General features: G+C 31.9%; 1 protein-coding gene across 3 annotated transcripts; it reads right to left on the reverse strand.

Moving 5' to 3' along the window:
- Positions 1-3098: 3098 nt before the first annotated feature.
- LOC145971956 (sodium-coupled monocarboxylate transporter 1-like) lies at positions 3099-13074 on the reverse strand. 3 transcript variants are annotated; one of them, XM_083100079.1, is made up of 15 exons: positions 13058-13074; positions 11615-11973; positions 10202-10416; positions 10052-10103; positions 9860-9927; positions 8628-8782; positions 7959-8099; positions 7534-7642; positions 7364-7473; positions 6646-6832; positions 6490-6576; positions 6281-6369; positions 6060-6170; positions 3745-3946; positions 3099-3447 (listed from the first exon to the last, which is right to left on the reverse strand). In XM_083100079.1, exons 2-15 carry the CDS (start codon positions 11877-11879, stop codon positions 3364-3366), a joined length of 1875 nt encoding a protein of 624 aa, XP_082956205.1. In that variant the 5' UTR covers positions 11880-11973; positions 13058-13074; the 3' UTR covers positions 3099-3363. The 3 variants fall into 3 exon arrangements, with proteins under 3 accessions (XP_082956205.1, XP_082956206.1, XP_082956207.1); XM_083100080.1 differs by lacking the exon at positions 13058-13074 and adding an exon at positions 12182-12233; XM_083100081.1 differs by lacking the exons at positions 6490-6576; positions 13058-13074 and having other exon boundaries at positions 11615-12267.
- Between the last annotated feature and the right edge of the window lie 12446 nt (positions 13075-25520).

The following is a 25520-nucleotide window of genomic DNA, read 5'->3' on the forward strand; positions in this document are numbered from 1 at the left end:
TTACACCATTTAGAAAAGTGTGATATAGTAAAATCGTCTTTCATTTCATTGTTTCCAATTTCATAAATATTGATGTCATTAACTACAACCCCACAAACGTTAATATTATTATCGTCATCATTATTAAATTCACTATCACTTCTTTCACTGTTATCATCTGTATGAAATGCATTATTGTTGTCATCTTCACAAATCTCATTACTCTGTCTTCTATCATTTCCATCATTATTTTTTTGGAATCTGATAGCATATAATATAGATAGATTTAGAATCTCTATTCATTTTTCATCAAATTTTGACAATTTGTCAATTTCCTCATTCGGTAGCGAAAATATTTCTTTGAAAGTTGGCTGACCGATTTTCTGCTTCTTGCAGTTTGTGATATTATGGAACTAGAAATATTGTACAATAAAAAATAATTTAATTTTGTTACTTTTTTGTTATATATAATCACTACACAATACTTGCAAAATATTTTGCCTTTTTTAGAGGTTGAACGTGTTCTGATTAATGTATATAATAAGGAGTAACATGCAATAGCATTCCAAACCAACAGAATGAAACAAATAAAAGATTAAGATCAAATAATCCCTTAACAAATTTTCTATATATAACTTTGAGGAATAAGAGGACACATTTGTCTAAAAATCTAAACAGAGTAATGAAGACCAGGAAAAAATAACATAATGCGTGGAAAATATACATGATAAAAAGTGTAATTATAAGAGCGTAATAACAGGTACTTACATGTCGGTGTATTTGCACACTCACTAAGCTTACTAACATTTACTTCTCAGTTTGCTTGAAATTTTCAAGTATAAATCAATTTTGCCAACTATGTATGACACAATTGCAATCAGTATTGCGAACTATAATATATATTATTCTATGCAATGTCTTTGCGACGTAAAAGTTACGTGTTAAATTTAATTTTAGATTAAATATAAAATATATTTATTTTTTATTTATTTTCAAAAAATCAATCACGAAACTACACAAAGTTCGACAGACAGCTAATTAAATTATTTTATACGTTACGTCGCGGCAACGTGTGAAATACGTATCATAATTTTTTGCGATTTCGGGACCAAAATAGAACGTCTCTTTCACATATAGTGCTGGCAGGGTAAGAATCAGTATTTCATTGATTTCCAGTAGAAACGATTATTTTTTGTTACTTTATCTTATACGCTAATTATAGTCAGTGAAAGTAACATTTCACTGTGAAATCAGTAATCGCTAGTTCGTTCATTTATCTCTACGCGGTACGCTATTTTTCTCGTACTTAAGCTTTAGACATGAGACCTATATAAAGCTTGCAAAGGGTGACAGATAAAATTAAAAGTATTACTTCGATTTAATTTCTGATACAATCTCAATAGAGGAACTTCAGATATTAAATCTATTTTATAGTCGGACAAGTAAATGTCCGGCCAATAAACGAAAATGATCCGTTCATTATCTGTTTAAGTAAAATAAATCATCATCTTTTAAGATGCATGTTCAATATGCATGTAAATATAAATAAAATTTTAAATTTTATATACAAGGTAGATGAATTACAATTTAATATTACTGATTAAAACAGTCAATATTACTAATTCTTTTAGTGAAATATTATTGATTTTACAGTGCTATAATAACTTATAACTTGTATCAGTGATTCTATTTACTGTTTTCACTGATAATATACTGAATCACTTTTAGAGAGTGTGTATGAATGCATTATTTTATTAATTCCATGAGAAAACAAACGTTTAACGTTAAAAAAACGTATTTTAAACGTATAACGAACGTATAACAAACGGTTAACGTAAAAAAGAAGACGTATTTTAAACATTTTTTAAATAGTTTTTAAACGTTTTTTTATCAGAAAAGAAACATATCTCTTAACGTTTTTCAAGTGGACATTTTAATCAACCAGAAACGTTTTCAAGAGCCGGTTATGAAACGCTTCGAAGAAACATTTGTTACGTTTTTGAAACGAATATGTGTTACCTGGGTAGTAAAAAAATAATAATTTAAACACTTTCAAATGTTAACAAAATTTTAATAACGATTAACGAGGAATTTTATTGTATAGATTATTAAATTGCGATAGCGCATCCCATAGATTTTTTCGCGATTTACCTCGTATTCTTCATGGTAAATCATTGCGTGAGTAGGTATACAAGGCCGGTTCTAACCATGTTTCTCTCAGGGGGGGTGAGGCGCGAGGGGATTTCAGCGGCGTGGGGGAATGACGTCACGCAGGATGGAGGGGGTTTTCGATGGCGCAGGGGAATGACGTCACGCGGGACGGAGGGGATTTCGTAGACGTGGGGTTGCGGGGCGGGGCGGGGGACGCTTGGGGACGTGTTGGATGTTTTTTTTTTTTTATAATACGTCATGAATATTGCTTCTCTCTCTCTTCCTGGTATTCTTTATTCAATGATAAAATACGTATCACTGATTATACATAGATGAAATAACTCGTGTGTTATAATTCGTCGATTGAAGATAGCGCGCAAATGCAACCGCGAATTTTAATTTGGAAATAGCCCTCTTCGAAAGTTTATATTATTTATTATTATATTACTTACTTAATATCTGCAATACTTAAATTTTTCAATAATATCAAAAGAAAGAGAGAGAGAAAGAGAGAAAATAAAAATAGACTTGTTTTTAATAATTCAAAATTCAAATTCTGTATGTGTTGTGTATGCATTTTATTGTAAATGTTTCATTTTATTATGCATTTTCATGCATTCCATGACATCTATTGACTGCTTGATGAAAGATTATATTACTACACCCGTTACTATTTTGTTTTTGCGTTGCTTAATAAAAAGGTTTGATTGATTTATCAGATTAATAAGTAATTTTGTCAAGATGGCTCATTCAAGCTAAAAATGTAAAAGGGTAATAAAGAGTGTCCACATGCACAAAGAATTTCCCTGCGGTTATTCTCAACAAATTCTTTATTTTCAAATTCTATTTATTTTTGAAAAATACAGAATCAATTATCATATTTATATTTTCCAGTATTTTTTTGAATCATTGTATAATTTAAAATGAAAAATTAATGAAATCTATTATTAATTGGTAAAACTATACACTCTCGTTGTATCCTTATTTATTACAGCGTTTAAGTAAAAACAATATGCACAACGACTTATAACAATTTTTACAATATACATGTTACAACACTATCAAGAATATATAGTATCACGTGTATAAACTTTATACAAAGCTTCTGTTAGTATAATTCTACACTTTAGTACACAAAACGATATGTCACATTAGTGTCGAATTACACACTATCTTTTTAATACATTCGGAAATTCGGAAATTCAATAATACAATTAATGTAATTTAATTATATCATGTCAAAGTCGCTTCTAATAATTTATCATCTTCGTTGATAGCGCGAGATGCCATCTTCTCATCCTTTTCAGATTTTACAATCTATAATAGAAACAATAAATGAAATGTATTAAAAATTATTTTATTTTTTTTATTAATATTAATATATTTAAAAAATATTTTATTAATAAAAAAAACATTTCAATATATTTATATATTAAAACACACAATGCATATTCCCAATAGTAAATAAACTACCAATATATTGCTAGCAATATATTGATAGTTATCAGCAGAATTTTTGAACAGAAAGTAGACTGACACGAAACATTGTTTTTAATCAGAAGAGATTCATTTAAAAATGATAAAATGAATTAATTTAAAAAAATAATAAAATACCTTGATCTGAAGCTCTTCAGACGGAACATCTTTGCTCGAAGTCTTCAAGTATTTTCTCATAAATGGCGCCAGGAGCATTGGATCTAACTTTTCAACATTTTGGGAAGTAATGAGAGTTACGATGAGTCCGACAGTTATAGTCATTAAGGCACCGGTCATGGTATACCAAAGATAACTGAGACGGTATAATGCCCATGGTTCCCTATTATATATTTTATTATAAAACGTTTATATTTTATTCTAAATCGCACGATCTTATCTTAATTCTTTATCTTAATAAACTGAACAAAATTATTAGTTATCCATCTACGCCAAATTAATATACAGTGTACTTCATTTAATTCTTACACCAAAAATAAGTCTGTTACTTTTATACAAAGTGTCCAGTAATAACTGTATCATCTCTCGTGTGCAGGTAGAGCAAATTAAGAAATAACTGAATAGAGAAGTCCTGTACTGTTTTGCTATTTTCACAATAATTAATAAAAGAAATTAATAATAAACATCGACCGATTCATACGAATATTAGCATGCGGCGAAAAGAGACAGCCCATTGTCATGTGGTTATTAGGCGCATAACGAAGTGATGAGAGAGACATTTCTCAAATGACAATAATTACGTACATAAATTATGCATAATGCTTGATTCTCTCGTCTTAGGAACGTAACAGCGGACTGTCTCTTTTTGTTTCATTGTACTCATTCGTACGAATTAATCGATTTTTTAAAATTAAGTTCTCATTAATTGTTGCAAAAATCATAAAATAGTAGACGACTTATCTACTCATTGTCAGTTTAACATGCTCTACACACGAGAGCTGATACAGTCATTACCGGCCACTTTATACATATGAAAAAATGGTGAAAGAAGAAGTTATGAATCAAAAGAAAAGACACGAACATCTTGAAAGCACAATATTTCAAAGTCGTCGATACTTTTTTAAATGAAACTATATAGTTTTAGGCAGATGATATTTTAATTGATTTCAAAAGGAATTCAATCATGTATGTATAATAACATAAGCTTCAAATAATCTCATGCTCCAAATTCACACCATAATAACATGAGATGATCAATAAATCTTAATTACACAGGTTTGAGAGAATTAGTTACAAAAAGCAGAGTAGATAAATCTGATAGATTTTTTTGACGCTAAAAATGAATCTGACCACAAAATTTTTCCAGCATGTCAGGTTTTTGAATAATTTGTAGTTAAATGATCCAAAAATTGCTATTTGGACAAATTTCATGATTTTATTATAGGCGAGCTTAATTTTTTAAAATAATTTATCAATAGCATAGTATAGTACTAGTCTTTATCTTTCAATTCTATCTTCAGACAATTTTTTTTATTGAGATATAGAAGCTATAAGTTAATATGGAGTTATAAGATATGAAGTTATATAAGAAAATTTATGTTAAAAGAAATTTACATAGGCATAAATATGGTAAATCCGCCATTTTGAAATTTCACTTCTGTCAGATTCGATTCTCGAAAAAAGTCCTATAAAAATATATCTAATACAGTTGTTACACTTTTTGATGAATTTTTCTAAATTTTATAATTTTTTATTGTGGTTCTGCATACATTGGATGCGCCATTTTTAATTTCGAAAAATGACATACGGTGTACAAAAATTTATGCTCTACCCAAATTTTGATTCGTGATGAGACAGAAGGATAGCACGGTTGACTTGGAATGGTTTATTACACTCCTATGCTCTTATAACTTGTATCTCAGTGAAAAAAAATCGTCCGGCATCAATCGATAATAGATTTGAAAGATAAAAACAAGTACTATATGATGCCATTGGCAAAAATATTTCAAAAAATTAAGTTCCTAATAAATTCATAAAATTGGTCGAAATAGCCATTATTATACTATTTAACAAATTACTCAAAAACCTAACTTGCTAGGAAAATTTGGTGAAATTCCAGGTTCGTCTTCTGCGTCAAAAAATCTATAAAATACCTACTCTGTTTTTTGTAATAATTAAGAAATAAAGGTTTTTGTAAGGACCTAAAATTTCGCTTATTATTATACATACACATAATTGAATTCCTTTGGAAATTAGTTAAAACAGCGCTACCTAAAATAATGATTCCATTTAAAAAAAAATATCGGTCTTGAAATAACATTTAAATGATCTTAATACGATTATTTAATTTCATTATCGTGTTGGCCTTTTTAATTTATACAACTTCTTCCTTCACCATTTTTTCGTATGTGTAAAAGTAACGGAGTTATTTGAGGTGTAAGAAAACAATGAAACATCCTGTATAATCAAATTTAACGGCATTCACTGAAACTTACTCTCCATTCGCGTCATACAGAATCGAATCCGGCGGTACAGATAGTAAGAAATTTTCCATTTGTGGAAACGAGTAGGTGCATCCCTCCGTAGTGACGGGTTTTACATCGAATCTGCAAAAAAATATGTGATTGTATTTTTTGAAAGGAAACAACATGATATATAACATAGTATATATAAAGATACTTTTTCGGGACATTTTTATGACAATTTTAATACTAACTTAATTCGTCCACTGGCGATGGCCGCTTCAGCGGAAAGGATCAGCCAACCCATAAAGCTCAGACCTGCGAGTCCTCCGATCAGGGCACCCTAGCAAATTGAAAACGCGGGAGAACTTTTTTCATTTTATTCTTAGGGATACAGATTCGGATAATATAATTTTCATTAAGTTAAAGTATTATAAAATTATGTTATCGTTAGAACACATGCCTTGCCATTAACCCACGGTAACAATATTCCCATGATAAAAATGCCGAGAGACGGTCCGTTAGTGATAGCGGCCAGGCTTATAGATAACTATAAAAGAGTACAGGAGACAAAAAATTCGGTTTACATTACTTAACAGATTACCTCCGACTTATTTACCTGGAGCACATGAAGACCAGCTTGCTCGACAACAAAAACGAGGGCGACACAGATCGTGCCCAAAACAACGACCGTAAGCTTCATGAAGCGATCGGCGGTTTTACGTGTAAACGGCGTTTTAATAAAGGGTTTGACGAAATCCTCCAGTACTACTGCCGACATGGAGTTTAAGCCGGTTGACAACGAGCTAAATAGAAACCCAAAATAATATTATATATATATATATATATATATATATATATATATAAATAACTATAAGAAATTAGGCTCTGTAAATTAAAACATAAACTTAAATTTAAACGGGCAGTCAGAGGCATATATATATATATATATATATATATATATATATATATATATATATATATATACATCTAAAAACAAAAGAGATAGAGCTATAATTTGTTTTACATTTTTATTTTCTAGTAGAGTTTCTTTAATATCTTCCAGAATATATATAATTACACGTCTTCTCTAATATATATATATATATATATATATATATATATATATATATGTATATATATATTCAAATATAATTCAATATGTATTCAAAAATATACACGTCTTTTCTTGACTTTTTTAAATATTTTTAACATTTTCTTTCAATATCTTCTAATATATTTATAAGCATCTTCTTTAATATCTTCTTCTAATACTTTTAGTATAATTATAATATAAATTTTTTTATTTTATTTTGATTAATTATAAATGTGAATACCTGAGTGCAGCGCTGAACACGCCGGCCACAAAAACACCGGACAATCCTGGAAATTCTCCTAAAACGTTCATGACCAACAGTGGCAGCAGTTGATCTTTGGCACGTGCCAGCTGTGTCATGCATTATATACGTTAATCGATGTTCAGTGTTCGGGGTTAAATAAACGTTACCTTGGTCGTGAGTGGATCACATTCATGATACCAAGCGTAAATCAGTAGACCGGCGTATCCGCACATGCCAATCAGAGTTAAAACTCCGACTATAAAACACCAGAGTGCTCTAAAACGCATAGTTGTCAAAAACGAAGATATATGTATACACATATAAAAAAGCGTAGAAATTAATTTATATAACTTATTACATGTCATATATAATACATATTTGTAATTATCAATTGTATATAAGACACATTAAATAAATTTATTTATTTAATTTAAAAACACAAAAATTTTTACATAATAGTTATAATAATTAATAATAATTATAATTGATAAATTTAATTTGATATATAATTATGTAAATTAAAGGTAAACATAATGTTATTCTTGAGAAAAATGTTATTTATATTTTAATTTATGAAAAATTAAAATATTACCTTCTAGCTGATTGTACAGTAGGTAGGGACAAGTATCGTTGAATCATATTTTGATTGATAGTAGCGAATTGCAACCAGTCTACGAAACCGCCTATCGTGAGCGCCCAAATTGTATGTCTTGTCAAAGGGCTCCAATCTGTCCTGTTAAGCGAGTATACTCCAAATTAATTGTATACTCCAAATTAATTGTATACTCCAAAAATTTAGAAATTGATAAATAAATACAGATAAATTAAATTAGACTTATTTATTAATGAAAACTGATTTACATAAAACATAAACAAAAAATATACAAAAAATAAAAAACAAAAAATATACAAAAAACAAAAAATATACAAAATAAAGCGCATAATAAATAAAATAAAAAATTATATAAAATAAAATATATAGATATTGTGTGAGTAATCTTAAAAATATCAACTTTTAAAAACGTTTCCAAATTATTAGTCTAGAGTGTGTATTTTTAATTTCAACTAACATACAATATTTTTAATCATTCGGGTGTTTTATGAAATAAAAAAATACATCTGTCTCTCTAAGCAATATTTACAAAACTGTAATTTATATCATTTATAAATCTCCAATTTTTTTCTTTCATATAAAGCTAGGTTTATTCGAATGTCAAGGTAACGGAATGGGGACTTCTGTATTAACATTGAATGCACGCACGTAGGTAATTCGATTCTTCCGGATTCTAGATTTCTCCGAATCACCAAAGATACTCCACCAATGTCGACTGTGCCTTTAACTACAATTAACAACATGGAGCCGAACATGACGAAAGTCTGAATGGAATCTGTCCACACTACTGCCTTGAGACCGCCCTGAATGCAATAAAGAAGTTCTTTCAGTAAAAGGATTAAATTATTTCCCTAGTGCTATCAATGGAATTCATTAGTTGGATCAATCTAATCTGACTATGAAATGTAATTCAGTTGGATATATATACATACAGGGTGGCCCATTTTAATCCATCCAGTCGAATATCTCGAAAACCAAGCCCGGGAGAGAAAAATGTTTCAGACAAAAGTTTGGTTTCGAGGGGGCCATTTCTTTACACCAATTGATTTCTCTCATTATTTTGTACGTAAAAGTATTAAGGTAAGATAATCGAAAAATGAATATTTTACAAGATATTTTACGGTTTATGCAAAATTAAGAAATTATTTCAAGCCTCATAACTAAAAAGTACTTAACGAAAAGGTACTTAATTATAGTGTTTTGGAAAGCTCTCGAGATAAGCTACAAGAATATGCAATGACAAATAGTAGGTTCCGTTTAAGAAATTGAAGGTGACCTTCATGTAACCTTCAAATAACTCTTCAAGGTCAAACCAATGGTACCATCTTATGGCCCCCTCGAAACCAAACAACTTTTGTCTGAAACATTTTTCTTTCCCGGGCTTGGTTTTCGAGATATTATTCGACGGGATGGATTAAAATGGGCCACCCTGTATATACATATGACACATCTTAAACCGGACAGCAGATTTTTTGATCGATTTTAAACAGGATTCTTTCTTAGCAAAAATATGGAGGGAATAATTTCCGAATTATAAAAGCGATTGAAAAATGGGTTTTTTCATAAACTATACTTTAAAAATATTCTTCAGTTAATTTTAGATAAACTTTTCTTTAATAGAATTTTAATTCAATGTTTAAAAAATATATAATTAAAAGCTTGCAAAAAATGAAAAACGTTTTGACTAATTGATCAAAGAATCTGCTGTTAAAAAAGATTTGGTGTGATTTTAAAATACTCTACATATATTCTTTTTACAACAAAAATAAATGTATGTACAAGACAAACACAATTGTTTATTCTGTTTTAAATTGAATATTCGCGTCCGTATCTGAGTTTGTCTTGCATTTATATTCTTCTCTTAAATCTCGACTACTTACCACACAGGTGTAGAATATGCAAACAATGCACACGACAGGCGTGATTACGTATACATTCACTCCCGTAACTGAAAATAAAGTTGCCGGAAATGATTTTTCACGCATAGTTTCTCATATTTTGCAAGTCAATTTAATTAATTTTTAATTTAATTAATTTTGATTCCTTATTAAACTTTTTTGCGAAAGATGCACCTTGATTGAAGGCTAATGCGGATACGTAGATGACAATCGGGAGCCAGGTCATCTAAAAAAATATCATATATATCATATATATTCGTTCAAGATAGTGAATTTGCCAAAAAAGAAAATGCGTGTAATTCTTTTTCTCGAAGGTTTACTTACCATAGATATAGCGAAGAGGACTGAGCCTAGCAATCTGATTCTTATGTCGAAACGCTTTTCGAGGTATTCGTATATGCTAGTGAGCTTGAGATCGTGGAAGACTGGTAGGAATACGATGGACATGACGAAACCGATAACGATGAACGTGCAACCGCTGAAAAGGTAACTCGCACCATGCACATATACCTCCGTCGAGATTCCCAGTAATATGGTACCTGTGTTGTTCAATGATCAATTTTAGAAAAACTTATCTCATAATATATTTCCCAACATTGAATAATTATTGTGACTTAAATTACATTCATTCAAATCGAATTTATCCCCGAAATGATATATACGTACAATAATAAATCATGATCCCTAACAGCACATGTAGATACTGAGAATGTTCGAAGAATATCGCAAAAGTACAATGCATATATTCTCAGAACATTCGAGATACATACTATGATATACTAAGTATATATTAAGAATGCCCTAATGTCCGCCTATTTTGGTTAATAGTAAATACTGAGAATATCTTGTAATATAATTCATATATGTAATAGAAATACTTTTAATAAATGCAGTAAACGGACACACTATTTCTCATTTTAATTTTAAATAATCTTTTTAGTATTCTGAATCCCAACAAGGAATCCAGAACAACTAAACTACTAAACAAATGAAAAATTTTAAATTAAGTTAGTTTATTATAAATTAAACTGACTAAAAAGAAAAAAGAAGAAACTTTGGAACTCAAGTTAGTACCAGTCCTTTATATCATTTCACCGAAAATTAAGTACGAGTTTGGTGGCGCGCGTAGCGGCAAAATGAGGAAACACATGCAATATTATAGAATATCCTGAAAATATACGAGAAAGAACATATTAATACAAGATATGCAAAGTATATTCTGAGAATATATAAAAAATAATATACAACAAGAGACGTTATGGGATTATTCTCATTGTCAGTATATTACATCTGTAACGTATATTTACAGTATGAGTATAGAATATTCGAATGATATCATGTGCTGTTAGGGATTAGATGGAAATTTTCCATCATGCATAAGCATATGCAACATATAATATGACAAATATATATATAAATATATATAAAGATGCAGCATTAAAAACTGGGATTCTCACATAATTAGAAACCTATAAAGAGAAGCACTATGAAATATTAGTATATTTTTCATCATGCTTCACAAATACAGATAAATTCGAAATAAAAGTAAATAAATCGAAGAAATTAATAAATAAATAAATTGAAGAATTTAACTGACAACATGCAAACTTTTTCCGAATTATTTTTCTCATTTTATATCAAGATATAAATGTTCATTATACACACGTTTTGATGTTTTTATCTCTAGTGATCGCAAGACAAAATAAAACTAATAGAAATACGAAAATAAAGCTTTACCCGATATGAAGCTCGCTATCAGGCTGAGGCTGACCGGAAACATCTTCATATTCCTTTCGCCGACCAGGTACTCGTCTTCACCTGAGGACTTCTTCACGAAGCCGAAGTAGATGCCGACGATGCCACAGGCAATTAGCATTATCGCGAACACGGTATAATCCAACGCACCAAAATTCTGCATCGACTCGCTGATTTCTTGTACAGTGGGAATTTCCGGCGCCCAATTAGTCGAGCCTAGATCATCCAACGTACCCTCCGAAGTCATTTTGTTGCAAAACGGAATCTCGTCGTTCTTACAGAGTACCACAGTGGAAAAACGTATATCGCTATCGAGAACAAAATCTTCCGACCGTTCTAATCTAAATACAACGCTTTCTATTATCTTCACGGAAATAACAGTGTGCGGTCACGCAATGATTTACCATGAAGAATACGAGGTAGATCGCGAAAAATCTATGGGATGCGCTATCGCAATTTAATAATCTATACAATAAAATTCCTCGGTGTTAATCGTTATTAAAATTTTGTTAACATTTGAAAGTGTTTAAATTATTATTTTTTTACTACCCAGGTAACACATATTCGTTTCAAAAACGTAACAAATGTTTCTTCGAAGCGTTTCATAACCGGCTCTTGAAAACGTTTCTGGTTGATTAAAATGTCCACTTGAAAAACGTTAAGAGATATGTTTCTTTTCTGATAAAAAAACGTTTAAAAACTATTTAAAAAATGTTTAAAATACGTCTTCTTTTTTACGTTAACCGTTTGTTATACGTTCGTTATACGTTTAAAATACGTTTTTTTAACGTTAAACGTTTGTTTTCTCATGGAATTAATAAAATAATGCATTCATACACACTCTCTAAAAGTGATTCAGTATATTATCAGTGAAAACAGTAAATAGAATCACTGATACAAGTTATAAGTTATTATAGCACTGTAAAATCAATAATATTTCACTAAAAGAATTAGTAATATTGACTGTTTTAATCAGTAATATTAAATTGTAATTCATCTACCTTGTATATAAAATTTAAAATTTTATTTATATTTACATGCATATTGAACATGCATCTTAAAAGATGATGATTTATTTTACTTAAACAGATAATGAACGGATCATTTTCGTTTATTGGCCGGACATTTACTTGTCCGACTATAAAATAGATTTAATATCTGAAGTTCCTCTATTGAGATTGTATCAGAAATTAAATCGAAGTAATACTTTTAATTTTATCTGTCACCCTTTGCAAGCTTTATATAGGTCTCATGTCTAAAGCTTAAGTACGAGAAAAATAGCGTACCGCGTAGAGATAAATGAACGAACTAGCGATTACTGATTTCACAGTGAAATGTTACTTTCACTGACTATAATTAGCGTATAAGATAAAGTAACAAAAAATAATCGTTTCTACTGGAAATCAATGAAATACTGATTCTTACCCTGCCAGCACTATATGTGAAAGAGACGTTCTATTTTGGTCCCGAAATCGCAAAAAATTATGATACGTATTTCACACGTTGCCGCGACGTAACGTATAAAATAATTTAATTAGCTGTCTGTCGAACTTTGTGTAGTTTCGTGATTGATTTTTTGAAAATAAATAAAAAATAAATATATTTTATATTTAATCTAAAATTAAATTTAACACGTAACTTTTACGTCGCAAAGACATTGCATAGAATAATATATATTATAGTTCGCAATACTGATTGCAATTGTGTCATACATAGTTGGCAAAATTGATTTATACTTGAAAATTTCAAGCAAACTGAGAAGTAAATGTTAGTAAGCTTAGTGAGTGTGCAAATACACCGACATGTAAGTACCTGTTATTACGCTCTTATAATTACACTTTTTATCATGTATATTTTCCACGCATTATGTTATTTTTTCCTGGTCTTCATTACTCTGTTTAGATTTTTAGACAAATGTGTCCTCTTATTCCTCAAAGTTATATATAGAAAATTTGTTAAGGGATTATTTGATCTTAATCTTTTATTTGTTTCATTCTGTTGGTTTGGAATGCTATTGCATGTTACTCCTTATTATATACATTAATCAGAACACGTTCAACCTCTAAAAAAGGCAAAATATTTTGCAAGTATTGTGTAGTGATTATATATAACAAAAAAGTAACAAAATTAAATTATTTTTTATTGTACAATATTTCTAGTTCCATAATATCACAAACTGCAAGAAGCAGAAAATCGGTCAGCCAACTTTCAAAGAAATATTTTCGCTACCGAATGAGGAAATTGACAAATTGTCAAAATTTGATGAAAAATGAATAGAGATTCTAAATCTATCTATATTATATGCTATCAGATTCCAAAAAAATAATGATGGAAATGATAGAAGACAGAGTAATGAGATTTGTGAAGATGACAACAATAATGCATTTCATACAGATGATAACAGTGAAAGAAGTGATAGTGAATTTAATAATGATGACGATAATAATATTAACGTTTGTGGGGTTGTAGTTAATGACATCAATATTTATGAAATTGGAAACAATGAAATGAAAGACGATTTTACTATATCACACTTTTCTAAATGGTGTAAAACTTTAAATTCATCTATGACACATGTTAATGTGCTTCTGAAGGACATAAGAAAACATGAATGTTTTAAAACTGTATTTCTTTCAGATATCCGTACCATCTTAGGCATATCGAAATCTACACCACTTAAAATTGTACCTCCTGGAGAATATTATCATCGAGGACTAATAAATGAATTAGTTCGAGTGTTATCAAAATATGAAAACGTTAATTTAACTTTGAATATTGATGGTTTGCCATTATCTAAATCTTCAGGCCAGCAATTTTGGCCAATTTTAATAAGTGTTGCAGGAGTACAAAGTGAAATAATGATGGGAGTTTATTGTGGATACAAAAAACCAGATGGCATAAATTTGTTCTTAAAGGAATTTATAAGAGAAGTTATTTATCTTATTAATAATGGTTTAAAAATAAATGGTAAACTTTTGCCTGTGAGACTACAATATATAAGTACAAATATTCTACAAAATCTTTTTTACTTTCTGCAAAAAAGGCCATACTGGTTATGACAATTGTTTAAAGTGTTTTATTCATGGCAAATATATGAAAAATAGAGTATATTTTCCTGGCATAAGTGCTGAATTAAAAACTGCTAATACTGATTTTCAGAACAATGATAATATTCTGCAATTTATTCTATATCTGGATTTAGTTTCTGACGTAGTTCTGCATTATATGCATGTTGTTTGTTTAGGAGTTACTAAAAAATTATTCATTTTATAGACGACTGGAATTAATTACTGTAAAATTGACCAGAAAAAAGAATCTCAGACAGATTAGAAAATTGTATGTGTTGGATAATCTTGTGTGTGGAATTCGCGTGTCGACCAAACGAGCACGTGGTTGAGAATTAATAAATGTACACCGATTTTACTGAGGAATATTGTATATAACTGACTATTGTTTAATACAAGAGACTGCCATGAGTATCGAGTTGATAATTTACAAAACTGTCTTTCTACACAGGCAATAAAAATCAGAGTCGCACAAAATTTATTACAAGAGAGTACTATTCGCCACGAGGCTCGAGACCGAAGTGAACAGCATTTCGCGCGTACCATCAGAGTGCTCTTTCTCCCAAATTCGCAATTCATTCTTACGTCATATCAGTCTACATGCGCACCGATCTTAAAATTATTTTCCAACATCCTCTTCTAATTTTAATATCTCGCTTAACTTATGCAACTCAAAAAACAAATAAAACAGATATCCAATCACAAAAAAATATTCACGAAAAAAACTCAAACTTAAAACTATCTGGAGATTTTCTTTAATACTAATTAACTTATCATTACTATTACATTTTATATTATTACTATTACTACTGTATTTGGACTTTCACTAACAAAAAAAAATTTTAATTTACTAAAGCATTTCTGCATAAATCAAATTTCGTTTTATTCAATGGTTTTGTAAATAAATCTGCCAGCTGTTTATCGGTTGGACAATATTCTATTTTAATAACCTTTTCTTTTACCTTTTCATGTATAAAACGATATTTGATATCAATATGTTTTGATCTCTGATTTATTACGACATCTTTTATTAACTTGATTGCGCTTTGATTGTCTATATTCAACTTAGCTGTTACTGTTTTCCCAAGAAGTTCTTCTAGCAACGATTTTATAGAGATTTTGTAGAGAATCTTCTTGCAGCAGTCCGCAGCTGCTATATACTCTGCTTCAGTACTTGAAGTCGCCACGATTGGTTGTTTCCTGGAACACCAGCTGATCGGTCCGTCGGAGTAGAATATTATGTACCCTGTAGTGCTTTTTCTCGTTTCTGGATCTCCAGCAAAATCAGCATCGCAGGCCTCTATTTCCGTTTCTTCATGTGTATCGTCATAGTTTATGCCCAGATTTAAGGTTCCATTCAAGCACCTGAGAATTCGTTTAACATCTGTTATTCTTTTATGTGTTGGATTATTTACATACCTGCTAACAAAGCCCACATCTTGTCCAAGATCGGGACGTGTTTTGGTAGTCAGATACAACAAACTTCCAATTGTTTCTCTGTACGGATAATTCATTTTTGATTCTGTTTCGACTTCCTCTTCCATTTTGCACAACGGTGTACTGACTGGTTTGAATTTATCCATTCTGAACTTGCTTAGAATATTTCTGGAATAAGAATTTTGTGTTAGTTTTAATTTATTTGGCGTTTAATTTCGATCCCCGGGAATAATCTTGGTTGTTTATCAATTGTCATTTCGTAAAGATTGCTGAGATCTTTCAGCAGCTTTTCTATTTCTTCTTCATCGTGTCCAAGTAATATTGCATCGTCCACATATATTCCCAGAATTAGTGTTCCTTTTTTATTTTTGAAAATGCATTGTTCGTTTTTCAATGGTTGGAGACCTCTTTCTTTGAGCGTATTCGTAAACGTTTCATTCCATTTCATTGGAGCTTGTTTAAGTCCATATAACGCTTTCTTCAATTTGCAGATTTTGCCTCCGTAGTTATATCCTTGAGGTGGTTGCATATATATATCTTCTTCTAAATTTCCGTACAAAGAAGCTGTCTTTATATCAAATGTTATTATGTGAAAGTTCTTTTTAGCTGCCATCGCAAATAATATTCTCAGAGAACAACTGTTGACTACTGTGGACTAAAAATGTTTTCGAAATCCACTCCAAAATTCTGTTCGCAGTCTCTAATGACTAATCTAGCTTTATTCTGTCCATTATCTTTAGTTTTAAAAATCCATTTGCTGCTGAGAATTTTTTTGTTTCCTGCTTCTGCTCTATTTACAACTATCCAAGTGTTATTTCTTTTCAACGAGTCCTTTTCTTGTTGTATTGCTTGTTTCCATTTTTCTTTGTCTGGTCCTGTGGTAGCTTGTTGATATGTCATTAGTATGAAATAATCACCGTATCTTTTTGGTGCTTTTCTCTCTCTTTCTGATCTTCTGGGATGCTGTTGTGTTTCATTTTCGTTTTGTTGAACTTGTGTCTGTTCTTCCGCATCTTTATAGTCTGTATTTTCTTCTGTGTCTGTATTTTCTTCTATGTCTGTATTTTCTTCTGTGTGTGTATTTTCTTCTATGTCTATATTTTCTTCTCTTCTTCTTTCCTCTTCTTCGTTTCTTTCTTCCTCTTCTTTCTTTCTTCTTCTTCTTCTTCAATTTGTATTTTCTTATGTTTTATTTGATTTTTACTCAGTTCCCTTTCGTCTCTTAAAGTTTTTTCGAATCTTACGTCTCTTGATATAATTATCTTGCGTTTTTCAATGTCCCACAGTCTGTATCCTTGCGGAGAGTAGCCTACAAACTTGTATTTTTTACTTCGATCATCAAGTTTCTTCAACGAACCCAAAATTTTCGCGTATGCATCACAGCCGAACAGTTGTAAATTTTTCAAATTTGGTTTTTCCTCCGTCCAATTTTCGTAGGGGGTTTTTAGTCAATGTTTTAGTTGGTCTCCTATTCAGTAGATAAGTCGCTGTAAAAATTGCCTCTCCCCACATTTCTTTCTTTATTTTTGACTCCGTCAACAGTGTCCGGGCTTTTTCCATCAATGTTCGATTTAGTCGCTCAGCTGTTCCATTCATCTGTGGTGAATATGGTACCGTGTAATTCATTTCGATTCCTTTTTTCTTGGCCCACATGATAAATGTTACTTCACCATCATTTCCTGTAATTGCTTTTACCGACAATAAATTGGCACTCAGATCTGGAACGTACACGCACCGGCAGGAATGGTGTCCCGGTATGTATGTGTGAACAGTCGACGTCATACGCACACACGCGAAGCGCGCACGTACGTGAGCCAAGAATTTATTCTTCATTAAATTTTATCTTTTTATATATAATTTTAATATACATAATTGTTTCGAAAAAAAAAAGTAATTGTTAATTGCAAATTACATTTTTTCTTTCGAAACAATTATGTGTTTTCTTTACACCAATTGATTCCTCTCATTATTTTGTACATAAAAGTATTAAGGTAAGATAATCGAAAAATTAATATTTTACTAGATATTTTATGGTTTATGTAAAATTAAGAAATGATTTCAAGCCTCATAACTCGGAAAGTACTTAATGAAAACTAACTTAATTATAGTGTTTTGGAAAGCTCTCGAAATAAGCTACAAGAATATGCAATAGAAAGTAAGGGGTTTCATTTAAAAAATTGAAGGTGACCTTTACGTGACCTTGAAGCAACTATTCAAGGTCAAACTAATGACACTACCTTATGTCCCCCTTGAAACCGTACAACTTTTGTCTGAAACATCTTTTTCTAAAATTAAAAATAAGAAAGTTATTTGGGGTGGGACATTAAAATGAGACACCCTGTATAGGCCGTGTTCCGAAATTACTGCCAGTACTGCAAATTCTACAATGCACGTTATGTATATTATATATTTTCAGTGCTGGCAGTAAACTGGCAGCAATTTCGGAACACGGTCATAGGGTGTCCAAAATGTTTATTTTATGATTGTAAGAGGATTATACCACAGACTTATTTGACAACATCGACAATACGAACTGAACACCCAGTATAATTTGCCCACACGAAATATGGCTGCCATCCCCACCACCATTTGCACCTTGCATCACTTTTTCGAGTCATTTTATACAGATGTTAGCAGTCTAGTATATTATAGAAGTCTGTGGTGTATACACACACACACACCTACGCGCGCGCGCGGGGGTGCAAGGCGGCCGAAGGCCCCCCCTCCCGCAACCACCCCGCCGGTAGTCAAGATGGACTCACCTCGCTTTACAACTTACAGCATATATCCATTGTGATTGAACTCTTCGCAATGCGTCCCCTACCGGCGGGGTGGTTGCGGGAGGGGGGGCCGAAGGCCCCCCCTTGCACCCCCACCGCGCGCGCGCGCGCGTGTGTGTGTGTGTGTGTGTGCCTATATTTCTTCTTAAACATACATGATGTGGTAAAATTATATTGTATTCTTGAAACTTTTTTTGTTAATAACTATTTAATAAATAACAATAAGCGGCTAAAACATTTTAAAAATTATTCAGAAAGATGACCTCAGGAAATGTAAATAGAAAAATATGAACATATTTAGAAAGTAACGAAAAGATGATACAAGCAAGTATAAAATTTCAAAATTGCATATCTCAGGAACGAAGAGAGAGCGCCACAAAATTCAAACGGTGTATTACTTAGGAATGTATCCTCTACAACATATGTGAAAATAAAAATTTTTCAAGCTGTGTGACGAAAAATAAACATTTACCAAAAAATTCAAATATATATCATCATCTAAAAGTCCTTGTAAAACTATGGACCCTATGTATAAAGCAGTTGTCGAAATTTAGTTGCCTTGTAATATTTTAAATCTTTTAATAATCTTGGTTTTCGAGAAAATTCTAAACTTATGTTCATACTGTTGGAAAATAATTTTAAGTTCGGCGCGCATGTAGACTGATATGACGTAAGATCGGCGCGCATGTAGACTGATATGACGTAAGAATGAATTGCGAATTTGGGAGAAAGAGCACCCGGATGGTACGCGCGAAATGCTCTTCACTTCCGTTTCGAGCCTCGTGGCGAATAGTACTCTCTTGTAATAAATTTTGTGCGACTCTGATTCTTATTGCCTGTGTAGAAAGACAGTTTTGTAAATTATCAACTCGACACTCGTGGCAGTCCCTTGTATTGAACAATAATCAATTATATACAATATTCCTCGGTAAAATCGGTGTACATTTATTAATTCTCAACCACGTGCTCGTTTGGTCGACACGCGAATTCCACACACAAGATTATCCAACAGGTTATGGGCCCAGTTCCGTATAACCGAGTGCGTGAGTGTTAAAATAAAAAGAATAAGGACAAAAGTAAAAGTGAAAAACGAAAGTGAAAACAGAAAGGACTCCGGTAACAGAAAGGAAGTGAGAAGAACAATGGCGAAGGTACCGCAAGATGATGTGGCGCATATAGAGAAATTGAGTGGGCCTGAAAACTTCCAGGTATGGAAATTCCAAGTTACAAAATTATTAAGAGCACATGATTTGCTCAATATAGTAGAAGATCCACCGCAAGATACCGAACAATGGAAAAAGAAAGACGCGAATGTTCAAAAGATTATAGTTCTGTCGCTGGATAAAAAACCGTTAATGCATGTAATAAATTGTAATACTGCTCGCGAGATGTGGACGAAATTAAGCAACGTCTATCAACGCGATAATGAGCAACAAAGATACGTGTTAATGCAAGAATTCTTTAATTGTACGATGGTTAAAACGGAAGACGTGAACACGCATGTCAGTAAGTTACAAAACCTAGTTTACAGAATTAGAGCTTTAGGAATAGAAATATCAAATCGAATGCTGATTTCAAAACTCTTGGTAACGCTCCCTGAAAACTATAAGTCGTTTGTCACCGCGTGGGAATCGACATCTGAGGCTGAAAAAACAATTGAAAATTTAACTTCGAGACTTCTCTTAGAGGAAATGCGGAATCACGAACAAGAAGAGAAAGGGAATCTAGTCGCGTTTAAAACTATAGAAAAAAAATTTAACAGATGTAATGAAAAAGGACATTTTGCCAGATCATGTAAAAAAGAGCGCCGTGAGTCGAATAATAAAGAAAAACGCTGTTTCAGCTGTAATAAGCCGGGTCATTTTGCGAGAAATTGTCCGAAAACCGGAGGATCTAAAGAGAAAAATTTATTCTGTAAAATATGTAAGAAGACAAATCACGAAGAGAAGGATTGCTATTTTCGAGATCGAGAATCGAAGCAACAGAGGAACAACGCAGAAAAAGTGTCCTTTCTGACACAGACGCCGAGAACAGAAACAGAATGGGTCGTGGACTCTGGAACAACGGCTCATATGGTAAACACAAAGTCACACTTGAACAACGTGAAACGGATAAATTCAAGAATAGCAGTAGCTAAGACAGGCGAAACGATGACAGCAAAAAAAAATTGGCTCGATGTCTTTTGAAAAATGTACATTGAAGGAGATCATGTATGTTCCAGATCTAAGTGCCAATTTATTCGGTAAAAGCAATTACAGAAAATGATGGTGAAGTAACATTTAAAAAAGATAATGTAATAGTAACATATAAGAATGAGAAGGTACTTCAAGGCGATATAAAAGAAAATGGATTGTACGAAATCACCCTACAACAAGATGCAAAGAATTATTCACTTGTAACAGAAAGAAAAGATTTGATAGAAAAATGGCATAAAAAATTAGGACATTTAAGCTCAGAAAATATGAAGAAACTACTTAATATCTCGAAAGGAATGGACATCACGGAAAAGGATTTGAAGAAGACGGAAGATTTGTGTGAAACATGCATGAAAGCAAAACAATCAAGGTTACCATTTAATAAAGAAAGAATCAGAGCAAAGCGGTCATTGGAATTGATTCATACAGATTTATGTGGACCAATTACGATCCATCTACGTGGGACAACAAGAAATACATGCTTACATTCATCGACGACTATACTCATTTTACGATGGTATATCTCTTGAAGAATAAATATGAAGTAACGGAAACCATGAAGGAGTATGCAGAACGGGTGGAAACAAAATGGAATTCTAGAATATCACAAATTAGAAGTGACAATGGACGAGAATACGTCAATAACGATCTAATCATGTGGGCCAAGAAAAAAGAATCGAAATGAATTACACGGTACCACATTCACCACAGATGAATGGAACAGCTGAGCGACTAAATCGAACATTGATGGAAAAAGCCGGGGCACTGTTGACGGAGTCAAAAATGAAGAAAGAAATGTGGGGAGAGGCAATTTTTACAGCGACTTATCTACTGAATAGAAGGCTCAACTAAAACATTGACAAAAACCCCCTACGAAAATTGGACGGAGGAAAAACCAAATTTGAAAAATTTACAACTGTTTGGCTGTGATGCATACGCGAAAATTTTGGGTCCGTTGAAGAAACTTGATGATCGAAGCAAAAAATACAAGTTTGTAGGCTACGCTCCGCAAGGATACAGACTGTGGGACATTGAAAAACGCAAAATAATTATATCAAGAGACGTAAGATTCGAAAAAATTTTAAGAGACGAAAGGGAACTGAGTAAAAATCAAATAAAACACAAGAAAATACAAATTGAAGAAGAAGAAGAAGAAAGAAATGAAGAGGACCAAGAGGAAGAAAGAAACGAAGAAGAGGAAAGAAGAAGAGAAGAAAATACAGACATAGAAGAAAATACAGACACAGAAGAAAATACAGACATAGAAGAAAATACAGACACAGAAGAAAATACAGACTATAAAGATGCGGAAGAACAGACACAAGTTCAACAAAACGAAAATGAAACACAACAGCATCCCAGAAGATCAGAAAGAGAGAGAAAAGCACCAAAAAGATACGGTGATTATTTCATATTAATGACATATCAACAAGCTACCACAGGACCAGACAAAGAAAAATGGAAACAAGCAATACAATAAGAAAAGGACTCGTTGAAAAGAAATAACACTTGGATAGTTGTAAATAGAGCAGAAGCAGGAACAAAAAAATTCTCAGCAGCAAATGGATTTTTAAAACTAAAGATAATGGACAGAATAAAGCTAGATTAGTCATTAGAGACTGCGAACAGAATTTTGGAGTGGATTTCGCAAACGTTTTTAGTCCAGTAGTCAACAGTTGTTCTCTGAGAATATTATTTGCGATGGCAGCTAAAAAGAACTTTCACATAATAACATTTGATATAAAGACAGCTTTTTTGTACGGAAATTTAGAAGAAGATATATATATGTAACCACCTCAAGGATATAACTATGGAGGCAAAATCTGCAAATTGAAGAAAGCGTTATATGGACTTAAACAAGCTCCAAGAAATGGAATAAAACGTTTACGAATACGCTCAAAGAAAGAAGTCTCCAACCATTGAAAAACGAACAATGCATTTTCAAAAATAAAAAAGGAACACTAATTCTGAGAATATATGTGGACGATGCAATATTGCACTTGGACACGATGAAGAAGAAATAGAAAAGCTGCTGAAAGATCTGAGCAATCTTTATGAAATGACAATTGATAAACAACCACCCTGGCAAAAATGAGACGTTTCATGAACGTTTGTTTGGCGTTTACATGAACGTTTGTGGAAGTTCGTCGAGAGTTTAAAAACGATTAGTAAAGAGTTTGTAGAACAAAAATTGCAACACTGCAGCGTTTGAAAGACGTTTGTACATAGCGTTTTTGAGAGTTTGCATAGCGTTTACATGGCGTATGCAAAGAGTTCTTTAAACATTTATAGATCCTCTATTAAGTGTTTAATTTCATCTTTGGAAACTGCGTGCATCCTCTATTAAGCGATTACCCGACAAAAACAGTACGTGAAATCCACGTTATTACCACGTAGATTAATATCGTTGAATCTACGTGGATATTCAAGTGGATAATCCGCTCAAAAACGGTACTAGAATCTACGTGGAATCTATGTGAAAATTTCATGAACTTTCGAGACATATTACTTTTTTCATTTTTGATAAGTGAATATCTTGGACATTTATAAAAGTATATAAATACACTCGGTCATAAGAATAATTTTATTTTTATTTTATTTTTAATATACGCAATAAATAGGCTATCTCCCATTTATCCGTTTAATTTCAAATAATTTGTTCCATATTCTGAATCCCAACAAGCGATCCAGATTATTAAACAAATTATTTTAAATTAAATCAGTTTATTAAATTAAACTGACTAAAGAACCGTCTACAATGAAAATAATATCGGTGCAGTGGACGGTGGAGTAAGACTAAGAGTAATGCGAAATGGAAAAGAATCATTCGCTTACGCCTTACTCCACCGTCCACTCCATATTACTTCCATCGTAGACGGTCCTTAAAAGAAAAAATAAACTTCGGATCGTGTTAGTATCAGTTCTTTATATACACTTTATGACGGAAAGTTGAATACGAGTTAGCTAATTTGATGCAGCGCCGCATAGCGGCAAAGCGAGGAAGCATATTCTATATACATATGTACTATTACATTTCTTAGGCGTTTCCAAGCCGTTTGTGTAAACGCCGTACAATTCGCCACATTGAAAAAGTATTTGCTGGAAGTGAAAAAACGGTATTGGAAAAAGTGTTTGTTAAACGTTTGAGAAGTCTGATAGTAAACTCTGTACACGAAGATGTATCAACGTTTACTGAACGTACTCTGAAAAATGTTACCTCAGCATTGCAAAACTTTCATGTAACATTATATAAAGAGTTTGTAGAACAAAAATTGCAACACTGCAGCGTTTGATAAGCATTCAAAACCCAACAGCGTTATGTAAGTGCTCTTACAAAGTTTGAAAAGCATATAAACTCTCAGAAAACCCTCACTCAACGGTTGTTAACGCTTTATAAAGTTTCTTATTTTCGCCAGGGCAAGATTATTCCTGGGGATCGAAATTAAACGGTCACCAAATAAATTAAAACTAACACAAAATTCTTATTCCAGAAACATTCTAAGCAAGTTCAGAATGGATAAATTCAAACCAGTCAGTACACCGTTGTGCAAAATGGAAGAGGAAGTCGAAACAGAATCAAAGATGAATTATCCATACAGAGAAACAATTGGAAGTTTGTTGTATCTGACTACCAAAACACGTCCCGATCTTGGACAAGCTGTGGGATTTGTTAGCAGTATGTAAATAATCCAACAGATAAAAGAATAACAGATGTTAAACGAATTCTCAAGTACTTGAATGGAACCTTAAATCTGGGCATAAAATATGACGATACACATGAAGAAACGGAAATAGAGGCCTACTGCGATGCTGATTATACTGGAGATCCAGAAACGAGAAAAAGCACTACAGGGTACATCATATTCTACTCCGGCGGATCGATCAGCTGGTGTTCCAGGAAACAACCAATCGTGGCGACTTCAAGTACTGAAGCAGAGTATATAGCAGCTGCGGACTGCTGCAAGAAGATTCTCTACATAAAATCGTTGCTAGAAGAACTTCTTGGGAAAACAATAATAGCTAAGTTGAATATAGACAATCAAAGCGCAATCAAGTTAATAAAAGATGGCATAATAAATCGGAGATCAAAACATATTGATGTCAAATATCATTTTATACATGAAAAGGTAAAAGAAAAGGTTATTAAAATAGAATATTGTCCAACCGATAAACAGCTGGCAGATTTATTTACAAAACCATTGAATAAAACAAAATTTGATTTATGCAGAAATGCTTTAGTAAATTAAAATTTTTTTTGGTTAGTGAAAGTCCAAATACAGTAGTAATAGTAATAATATAAAATGTAATAGTAATGATAAGTTAATTAGTATTAAAGAAAATCTCCAGATAGTTTTAAGTTTGAGTTTTTTTCGTGAATATTTTTTTGTGATTGGATATCTGTTTTATTTGT

The sequence above is a fragment of the Camponotus vicinus genome, unplaced genomic scaffold (genome assembly GCF_025532165.1).
Source record: "Camponotus vicinus isolate PSW18456_S1 unplaced genomic scaffold, iyCamVici1.0 SCAF_5, whole genome shotgun sequence".
Taxonomy (NCBI): Eukaryota; Metazoa; Arthropoda; class Insecta; order Hymenoptera; family Formicidae; genus Camponotus; species Camponotus vicinus.

Coding starts and splice junctions, on each gene's coding strand:
- LOC145971956 (XM_083100079.1), bottom strand. CDS start 11,879: ATGACTTCGGAGGGTACGTTGGATGATCTAGGCTCGACTAATTGGGCG. Junction 9,928..10,051: donor CGCATTAGCCTTCAATCAAG/GTGCATCTTTCG, acceptor CTTTATTTTCAG/TTACGGGAGTGAATGTATAC. Junction 6,577..6,645: donor CTGGTCTTCATGTGCTCCAG/GTAAATAAGTCG, acceptor ACTCTTTTATAG/TTATCTATAAGCCTGGCCGC.